This window comes from Gallinula chloropus (assembly GCF_964237585.1).
Source record: "Gallinula chloropus genome assembly, chromosome: 25".
NCBI classification, from domain to species: Eukaryota; Metazoa; Chordata; class Aves; order Gruiformes; family Rallidae; genus Gallinula; species Gallinula chloropus.
The window spans coordinates 5,239,473-5,250,183 of NC_140110.1; the positions used below are offsets into that span (position 1 = coordinate 5,239,473).

The 10,711-nt window shown below is 49.4% G+C and overlaps 1 protein-coding gene across 1 annotated transcript in view; it reads left to right on the forward strand.

Moving 5' to 3' along the window:
- LOC311200898 (olfactory receptor 14A16-like) overlaps nucleotides 1-7,837 on the forward strand; it is a gene marked incomplete at both ends in the record, with an annotated part of 12,671 nt that extends 4,834 nt beyond the window's left edge. Inside the window, one exon of the mRNA XM_084275201.1 lies at nucleotides 6,882-7,837. Within this exon, the coding sequence (XP_084131327.1) occupies nucleotides 6,882-7,837 (956 nt within the window). The remainder of the gene's footprint in view (nucleotides 1-6,881) is intronic.
- Between the last annotated feature and the right edge of the window lie 2,874 nt (nucleotides 7,838-10,711).

The following is a 10,711-nucleotide window of genomic DNA, read 5'->3' on the forward strand; positions in this document are numbered from 1 at the left end:
GCCTAAGAAACAAGGGGTCATGGAAACCAGCATTACAGGAAACAGGCATGAATGGGAAACAGGGGGCATGGGAAACTGGGGGCATGAAAAAATAGTGGCACTGGAACCGGGGAGCGGGGGAAACCAGGGTAAGGAGACCCTGGTGTGCCAGGAAAACAGCATGCCAGAAAAATGGGCATGCAGGAAAGCAGCGTGAATGGAAAAATATGGTGTGGGAAACTGGGGACTTGGGAAACCAGTGGCACGGGAATTGGGGGGTACAAGAAAAAAAAATAGGGCATGGGAAACCAGAAATGTGGGAAACTGGGACCTGGGGAATGATGCCCCTGCAGCCCCTGGAGAATCCCATGGTGGAGCGGGTGTCCCCCCGCAGCCCATGGAAAAGGCCCAGACCCCACCTGCAGCCCCTGGAGAGGCCCCATGCTGGAGCAGGGGGAGACACACAGGAGATGCTGTGACCCATGTTGAAGCAAGTTCCTGCCAGCACATGCAGCCTATGGGGAGAGAGAGACACAGAGATGAGCAAGGGAGAGATTTGCTCAGAACAGGTTTGCTGGGGGGAGGCTGGTGACCCTGTGGAGGACTGGCATTGAGAAACATTGTGATTTATGACTGCACCCATAGCAGTGACACATGCTGCGGCAGCTGATGAAGAGCTGAAGCCCTGTGGGAAAGGACTCACGTTGGGGAAGTTGCTGAAGGACTGTCTGCGGTGGGTGGGACCCCAGGGTGCAGCAGGGGAAGGGGGTGTGGATTGAATGTCCCAATCCAAGAAGGAAACCAACTTGCAATTAACTGACCAAAGCTCCATTCCCCCAGTCCCTGTCCCTCCCTGTGCCACAATGGAGAGAAGAAGGGAGTGAAATCATGACTAATGTGAATTCTGCCAAGAAGGGAGGGATGGGGGGATGAGGTAGAGGTGTTTAAGAACTGGAGAAGGAAAACATCTCATGAAGAAGTGACTGAGAACCTCATTTCCCCAGTCCCTGCTCTGCCCCCTGCCCTCCCCCCCACCCCCTCCCCGTGCCATAATGGTGTGGAAGAAGGGAGTAAAATCATGATTAAAGTAAAGTCTGCAAAGAATGGAGGGGTGGGGGGGAAGGTGCTACCGAGAACATCATTTCCCCACTCCCTGCCCCCCCGTGCCACAACGGGAGGGAAGAAGTGAGCAAAATCATGACTAAAGTCTGCTAAGAATGGAGATGTGGGGGAAGCTGCTTTAAGGTCTGGTCACGTTGTCTTAAGATCTGGTCACGCTTCTCATTACCCGACTCTGGTGTCACTGTGTGTGTAGTGCGGTGTCATCAATCAGAGGGTTTTCTGTCCTTCACTCTGTGTTGAGTCTGTTTTGCCGTGTCGTTGATCACAGGATGATCTCTCCCTGTCCTTATCTTGACTCCTAAGCCTCTCGGTATATATTTTCTCCCCTGCCCAACTGAAAAAGGGAGTGATAGAGCGACTTTGGTTGGCATCTAGCCTCCAGCCAGGCCTAAACCACCACAGCATAACATTGCCTGATGTCACTTTCCAGCCTTACCAGTGTTAATCTTGGAAACTGCTAGATGTCCTGCAATAGCTCCCAAAAAAAAGCTGCTATAATTAAAGGATACTAGAGGCCTTTGAACCCGTGGCAATTGTCCTAACAGTGCCTACATCATTTTCTGCCTCTACCAGGGTCCATCTTCAAAAATGCTAAAGCTCCAGCAACAGCTCAAAAAAAAAATCGCAAGAGATGAAAGATGTTCCTGGCCTGAAAACTCCCCAGATAGGCTAAAATCATCCCAAGTAACCTTGGGCCTCAGGGCTCTCATAGCTACGAAAATGACCCCAACAGTGCCTGATGTCATTTCCAAGCTCTACAGGCATCCACCTTTGAAATGACAAAATGCCCAGCAATAGCTCCCAAACAAAAGGTGCGATAGCTGAAAGATGATCCTGGCCTGAAACTTCCCCAGGTAGTCCACTAGTGGCACCACTAACCTTTAAGCTCAGTGATTTTGCTTGCTATGAGAACAGTCCTAAGAGTGCCTGATGTAATTTTCAGACTCTACCATCATCCATATTCAAAACTGCTCAATCTCCAGCAATAGCTTGCAAATAAAAGGTTTGAAGGCTGAATGATGTTACTGGCCTGAACTCTGCCTCCATAGCACACAAGCAGCTCCAGTGCCCTTGGGGCTCAGAACTTTCCTTTCCTAGGGAACAGTCCTAACAGAGCCTGATGTAATTTTCAGACTCTACCATCATTCACCTTCAACCCTGCTCAACATCCAGCAATAGCTCCCAAAAAATGGTTGCGAGGGCCTAGTAATATTACTGGCCTGAAATCTTCCCAGGTAACCCACTAGCAGACTCAGTAGCCCTGGGACTCATGGCTTTCAAAGACAATGGAATGGTGCTAAAGTGCCTGACGTTTTTTTCCGGCTCTACCAGCATCCAGCTTTGAAACTGCTAAACCTCCAGCAATAAATCCTCCCTCTGCCCCCACCCCTCCCAAAAAAAAAATATGCAAGGGCTGAAGATGCTTCTGCCCTGAAACCTGAGGAGGTAGCCCACTACTAGCTCCAGTAACCTTTAGACTCAGGTCTGTCCTTACCAAGATAAGGTCATAACAGTGCCTGATGTAATTTTCTGGCTCTACCAGTGTCCATATTCAAAGCTTCTAAATGTCCAGTAATAGCTCACAAATAAAAGGCTTGAAGGATAACTGATGTTCCTGGGCTGAAACCTGACTAGGTAGCCCACTAGAAGCCTCAGTACCCTTGGGGATCAGGGCTTTCTTGCCAAGGGAACATTCATAATAAGGCCTGACATCGTTTTCTGGCCCTAAAGAAATGTGCAAGAGCTTATTCCTGGTCATAAACAATCCCAGGTATCTCACTAGCAGCCCTTGAAACCTTAGGATCAGGGCATACCTAGCCATAGAAAAGGTCCTAACAGTGCCTGGAGTAATTTTTGTGCTCTGCCAGCATCCAAATTTGAAACTCCAAAATGCACAGCAATATCTCCCAAACAAAAGGTGGAGGGGTGAAAGATATTCCTGACCTAAACCTCCCCAGTAGCCCAGTAGCAGCACCAGTAACCTTGGGGATCGGGACTTTCCTTTCCAAGGGAACAGTCCTAACAGTGTCTGACATCATTTTCAGGTTTCACAAGCGTCCACCTTCAAAAGTGATAAATGTCCAGCAATAGTTCCAAACAAACTGTGTAAAGGCTGAAAGATGTTACTGGCCTGAAACCTCCCAGTGTAGCGCACTAGCAGACCAGGTTACCTTTGGGCTTAGGGCATTCCTAGCCACAGGAATGCTCCTAAAATAGACTGACATTTAATTCCAGCTCTACCTGTGTCCACCTTTGAAACTGCTAAATGTCTAGTATTATCTCACTCAAAAAAGTTCTGGGGGCCTGAAGAGATTCCTGGTCTGAAACCTCCCCAGGTAACCCACTAGCAGCACAAGTAACCTTCAGGCTAAGAACATTCTTAGCAAAAAGAACGACCTGATGTCATTGCACAGTTCTACACTCCTCCACCTTCAAAAAAGCTAAACTGAAGCAGTAACTCCAAAACAAAACGTGCAAGGGATGAAAGATGTTCCTGGCCTGAAACCTCCTCATGTAGACTACAAACAGGAGCACTGACCTTGGAACTCAGGGCTTCCCTTGCCAAGGGCTCAGTCCTAATATTGCCTGATTTCATCTTCGGAATCTGCCAGCATCGGCCTTCAAATATGCCAACCATCCGCCAATTTCACTGAAACAAAAGGAGGAAGGGCTGAAAGATGTTCCAGGCATAAAACCTCCTCAGGAATCAGATGAGAAACACCAGTAAACTTGGAGAACAGGGCGTTCCTTGACAAGGGAAGAGTCCTAACATTGCCTGATGTACTTTCCAGGCTCTACCAGTATCCATCTAGGAAAATGTGAAATGTCCCGCAATACCTCTCAAACAAAAGTTATGAGGGCCAAAAGATGTTCCTAGGCTTAAACCTTTCCAGATATCCCGCAAAACACCCCAGGCATCCCAGGCTGAGGATCTAGGGGATTTCATAGAAGAACTGGTCAACAGCATTGCCCTAGCAGAGGGGTAGGGAATATGTCTTGGCTGTGTGCAGCACGGTATTGAGAAACACGCTGCTGCTGTCTGCAAGGGCCAGGAGGAGGAAGTGGGTAATGAAGCTGCCATTGGACATTATCTGCCTCTTTGCATGAAGACTTATAGAAAGAGAAAAAGGCAGTGAGAACTTAGGGCACTCTTCACTGAGCAGAACGTTCTCATTGGAGACCCAAGGACTGCCTCTCCCTGTTCTATTAAATACTGGAATGGTCATTTTTGGAAGGTGAATTTGCTGCTGGCTGAGGGTGCCACTGGCTGTATGGGGCTCTGATGTGAGCTCTCCACGTGTCAGTTTGTCCTGACAGCAGGTCTATCTTTTTTGATCTATATGATCTTCTCTGGATTGTGATTCCCACTTCCCCCAACCACAGAGCAGAGCCTTGTAGATTTGTTTTTCCTGACTTTGTTCTTGTGAAACACCAAGAAATGCCCAAATACTGACCTAAATCCCTTCCTTTCACATGGGGAAAGAGCACCCTGCCTCTCCCTACCTTGGGGGTCCTGTCTCATGGAAGACAAGTAAAGGTGATTGTCCTGCCCAGCTCTGGTTTGATCAGGAGATCAACTCTGGACAGAAGGACTTCTTCCCAGCCAAGGGAGGGAACATCGAAGATGAGACCATAGGGTGATCCCCATGAGGACTGAGACACCAAGAGGGAGCATAGAAGAACTGCTCTTCTCCTGCTGAGTTGAGTCAGGCTCCTGGGATGGACGGAGCTCATGGCAACCTGGCAGCACTGAGAAGAGACAGCTGTGCCAAGGAGCAGCTCCTCTGCCAAGCACACAGGGCTGGGGACACTGCCTGTGGGCACAAAGAGGAGACCTGTGAGGCTGAGAGAGCTGATGGATGCTGAGAGCTCACTGGAGGAGAAATCTCCACAGCACTCTGCCTGGTATGTCTGTGGGTGCATGGCAATGCAGGTTCTGTTCCTAGACGGATCTATGAGACATGGGGCAGTGTGTGGGGTCTGTCAGGGGGACAGGTTCTCTCTAGGACCAGAAAGTGCTGCCTGGAAGGGATGCCCTTCTGCCCCATCAGAGGGAGAGGGCAGGACAGCTGTCTTCTCCTGCGCATGGTAGCAGAGGTGTGAAGCAGCATGTGCACCCAGGGCTGTTCTTGTGAGCAGGGTCCCTGTGCTCCAGGGGCTGAGTGATGGGGCAGAGATGCTTCTACTGCCAGGGTCAGCAACTCTGCTGCTGCCAGGGTCCCCACTCAGCCTGGCTCAGGGACTTTCCATATCTATATAGACAGCACCTCTGGGTAGAAGAAGTGACACAGGGAAGGGCAGTTTAAGGTCTTGCAACTGTAAGAAAGTCCTGCATGGGTCAGCTTTGGTCCCAGCTTCAGATGCTCTTTGGGAACATCCAAAGAGATTTTTTTTTTCCAAAGGCAGAGTCTTTGCTTTGCTTTTCCTCTCCTGTGGGCTGTGCTGACTGGTAGGTGAGAAATTATTTCTCCCATTGAGAATATGCAGTGAAAACTTGATTCTCATTAATACATCCGAGCTTTTCCTGAGCCCTGCACACACAGAGGTTCCCCTGGGCAGCACCCTGATGCCAGGAGGGGTCTGCAGAGCAGAGCTGAGCACAGGGCATGTTGGATGAGGTCTGTGAGCACAGAGCAGGAGGTGACATGGGCAAAGAGAAGCAGCTGCAGGGACAGCCGCAATCAGGAAAGACATTGGGAGGGAGGGAGAAGGGGCTGCTCCCAGAAATGCCATGGCAGTGGGGATTTGGTACTTCCCTGACAGCCTTTATCACAGCAACCCCCTGGTTTCTGCCACCCAGCACAGACTCTGAGAGAATACTTCAAGTGTTTCATTCTGGGCAGTACAAACCCCAGTGAGGAGAAACCCCTCAGTACCCTTCTGTCTGTCCCTGTCCTTCCAGCCTTGCCTGAAGCATTTTTTTTCGGTTTCACCTCCTGTTTTTGCTGCCTTTGTCCCACCATTACCTGGGGCTCTGGGCTTTTCCATTGGTGGAGCTGTCACTCGCACTGTGGCTGTGGGCTGCAGGCTGCTTCCCACAATGGCACTAGTCTCCCAGGAACTCTTGTGCCCCAGAGAGGAGCCCCAGAGAGAAGACATCTTGGTGCTGAGGCCATGGCAATGCTGCTCATCACCTATGTGTTGGCAGCTGCAATGAGCCCTCTGTGTCCCTGGCTGGGAAGAGGGAGCTGAGATTCTCCTTGGGTATGATGAGACCGCAGGAGGGCTTTGGAGCTCTGCCCGAGGAGACTGGATTCCTCAGCTCCGTAGGGTGTCCCGTTTCTTTGACAGTGAAATTCAGGACATGACAACAGAGTGCCCAGCACAGGGTACTGATATCAGGGCTGATGGACAGAGCAGCTCCCCCCGACTCTGCACTCAGGAGAACGTTTCACTGGCACTGCAGCAGCAAGGTCAGGGAGTTCTGAGAGAAGAAACACTCCTCAGTTAAAGTGAAGAGAAAACCAAAGCTCCAAAGCTCTGCTCTGTCCTTGGGTGAAACTGGAGTGACAGTGCTGAAAAGCTCATTCCTATCCACAGGGGCTTTAGTCTGAGATCACATCATACTTCTATTTACTGACTGCTGCAAGGCAGGACTGAGTTCTCCAGAGCCCACAGACAACCCTCCTCCCAGCAGTGGCACACTGGAGTCAGCACAAAGCAGACCTCCCAAAAGGGACCTAACGAAAGTGTTCCTGAATACAGAGAGTCAATCTGAGGGTATCAATTCTCCATGAGAATTGCAAGAGGTTTTTCAATGCCTTTTCCTCCCTGGACAGGTCTCCCCACTGGATGGCAGCACGTGTCCAACAGCAGCTCCACCAGCCAGTTCCTCCTCCTGGCCTTTGCAGACACACGGGAACTGCAGCTCTTGCACTTCTGCCTCTTCCTTTGCATCTACCTGGCTGCTATCGTGGGCAATGGGCTCATTATCTCTGCAATAACATGGGACCACCACCTCCACACCCCCATGTACTTCTTCCTCCTCAACCTCTCACTCCTCGACATGGGATGCATGTCAACCACTCTCCCCAAATCCATGACCAATTCTTTGTGGGACACCAGGGCAATCTCTTATTCAGGATGTTGTACACAAGTCTTTATCTTTGTTTTTCTTATTTCAGCAGATCTTTTTCTTCTCACTGTCATGGCCTATGACCGCTACATTGCCATCTGCCACCCCCTGCACTATGGGACCCTCCTGGGCAGCAGAGCTTGTGTCCACATGGCAGCAGCTGCCTGGGGTGGTGGGTTTCTGTATTCTGTGCTGCACACAGTCAGTACATTTTCACTCCCCCTCTGCAAGGGCAATGCTGTTGACCAGTTCTTCTGTGAAATCCCCCAGATCCTCAAGCTCTCCTGCTCACAGTCCAGCCTCTGGGAAATTGGACTTCTTGGATTTAGCTTCTTCATAGATTTTGGGTGTTTTGTGTTCATTGTGGTGTCCTATGTGCAGATCTTCAGGGCTGTGCTGAGGATCCCCTCGCAGCAGGGACGGCACAAAGCCTTTTCCACCTGCCTCCCTCACCTGGCCGTTGTCTCCCTGTTAATCAGTACTGCCATGTTTGCCTACCTGAAGCCGCCCTCCAGCTCATCCCCATCCCTGGATCTGGTGGTAGCAGTTTTGTACTCAGTGGTTCCTCCAGCAGTGAACCCCCTCATCTACAGCATGAGGAACCAGGAGCTCAAGGACGCTGTGTGGAAACTGCTGACAGAATTTTTTAAGCACCGATAAACTGCCCAACTTTTTCTGCAGATCACTGATTGTGTAACTCACAGTAGTTTACTTTTTTCTTCTAGCTTTTCTAAGTGGCAATAATGTGGTTCATGTTCACACCACTCCGAATTCAGCATCCCCATATCTTGTGTGACCCAAACGTTGCATAGTATATGAGCTGCACTCACTGTTTTCTAAAACAAAATACAGGACCCAGAAGTGACTTGATTCTTTCTCTGAGCACTTCTCTAGAACTCCCTGAAGGCTTAGATCTGCTGGTAACATTTTTCTCAAGAACATGCCCAGGAAAATGCTCTTGAGAGAATACACCAGTGAACATCTAAAGTGGGTGAGTGTGCATTGTGGAGGCACGTAACAGTGTCCTCACACAGCCAGGCTACGTGAAGGAGACATGAAAGACCAGCAGAGCAGGGTCTGCTCTGTTTCCATCTTCTCTGGGCACCCAGAAGAAGCTGCCCCAGAGCGATCACAGAATCAGGGAATCCTAAAGGTTAGAAAACACCTTCAAGATCATCAATCCAACCATCCAACTTACACCAATATTAGTAACTTAAACATGCCCTAAAGTACCTCAACCAATCTTTCAGTCATGCTCTTGATAAAGGGTGGGATCATGTGCATGTGGGATGAGGAAGAAGGCAGAAGAGAAAATAAATAAGAGCCATCTTCACAGCTGCATCCAACTCCACAAGTCATCCTTAAGGCAGATCACAATGTGATCATCATCAAACAGCCAATAATGACCACCATTTCCAGCACTGGCCTCCCACCCTGCTTGGAAAGGTTGTTTGTCCCTCCACAGAAAGGCACTGAAGGACTAGGAGAGAAGTCCACATCTAGACAGGCAGATACAAATGAAAAAGAGTCTCATGGATTGTATTAAGGCAGGGAGTTCACTAAGCAGATTCCATCACATGTGAAATAAATCAGTTTGGATAAATTAAATATCGTTATGATGAATATTTGGATGTACTTAGTCTTGTCTTGCTGTTTCTGTTGTCATCATCACCATCACATTCTTTATTGTAATAATCAATCTTTATCTCAAAGCTTGAGGTTTTTTGCTTTGTCCTTTCATCCTCTTGGGTGTTGGTTGTAAATGAGTGGCTGCTTGATGCTTAACTTCCAGCTGGGGTTAAAGCAGAACACCTGGTCTGGCCCTTTTTTGAGCAAATGGTTGGTCAAGTTCTTTCCCAGGGGCACTGCAGTCTGAAGTCCTTTCCCTTCATGTTTTCAAATTACAGAAAGGTCAAAGGTTCTCTCAGACCACACAATTAATTCACATGTTAATCACAGAATCACACAATCATAGGCAGCTAGGTGTTTTGAGGGACTTCTGGAGATCACCTAGTCACACTCCCCAACAAAGCTGGGTCACCTAGAGTAGGTTGCACAGGACTGCACCCAGGAGTACTGACCACATCCCCTCTCAGTCTTCTCCAGGCTTGTCTCTGCAGCACTGCTTCCTCGCAAGTCAAGCCCTAACCAGTTATGGTGGTTGGGATTACACCCCTCTGGGTGCAGGACCCTACACTTGGCCTGGTTTAATTTCATTTGGTGTCTGTCTGGCTAATTCTGCAGTCCAAACCTCGCTGAATTGCAGTGCCTTCTGGTGCGTTGGTATCATCAGCAAACTGTGTCTCTTTGTCCAGGTCATTGACGAATATGTTGAATGAGACCAGACCCAGAACTGACCCTTAGGGCCCACCACTGGCTACACATTGCGACTAGACCCTGTGCCGCTTATCACAAACCTCTGGGCTCTTCCATTCAGACAGTTCTCATAAAATTATAGAATGCTTTGAGTTGGAAGGGACCTTAAAGATCAGCTAGTTCCAAACCCCCCTGCTACGGGCAGGGACACCTCTACTACATCAGATAGCCCAAAGCCTCAACCAATCTGGCCTAAAACATTTCCAGTTACAGGGCTTCCACAACATCTCTGGGCACCCTGTTCCAGCACCTCACCACCCTCACAGTAAACAATTTTTTCCCAACATCTAATCTAAACCTACCCCCTTTCAGCCTGAAGCCATTACCCCTTGTCCTTGACCCAGAGACATCCGCAGCTTCTCTGGGAAACCTGTGCCAGTGCCTCAACATTCTCACAGTGAAGATTCATTTCCATATGTCTAATCTTAATGCACCTTCTTTCAGGTAAAACACATCCCCCCGTCCTCTATCCACATGCCTTTGTAATCAGTCCCTCTCCAGCTTTCCTATAGCTCCACTAGGTCTTGGAATGCTGTCATAGGTCTCCACGGAGCATTCTCTTCTGCAGGTGAAGAAGCCCAGCTCCTGCAGCCTGTCTTCATAGGAGAGGTGCTCCAGCCCCCTGATCATCCCCATGGCCCTCCTCTGGACTCACTCCAACAGGTCCATGCCTTTCTGTACTGGGGAACCCAGAGCTGGATGCAGTAATCCAGGTGGTGGTCCCAAAAGACGTCTTCTGTGGGCCTGGTCTTGGTGTCCAGACAGCTTGTTACATCTTCTCACTCCCTTCTCCAGTGGTAAAATGCATCTACCTGCAGGTATTTTTTTCTCCTATAAGTGATTCCCAGAGGAGCTGTGACCATCTCCCATTGGCTCGGCTATGGTCAGCAGCAACTTTGGCCTTGAATTGGCTGATGTTTACAGTCTGAGGCCTGCAGAGAGCTTCTAGGTGCTGCTTGCAGAAGCTATCTCAGCAGCACAACTATGCAAAACTGCAATACCTGCGCCCCCAGTTACTCAGCACCCTGGTTTTCCAGCACCCCAGGTTCTTGCACGCCCAGTTTGCCGACACCCTGGTTTCACAGCACACCAGTGTCTCCACACCCCTGTTTCCCGTGCCCCCAGTTTTTTGGAAACCTAGTTTCCCAAGGCCCTAGT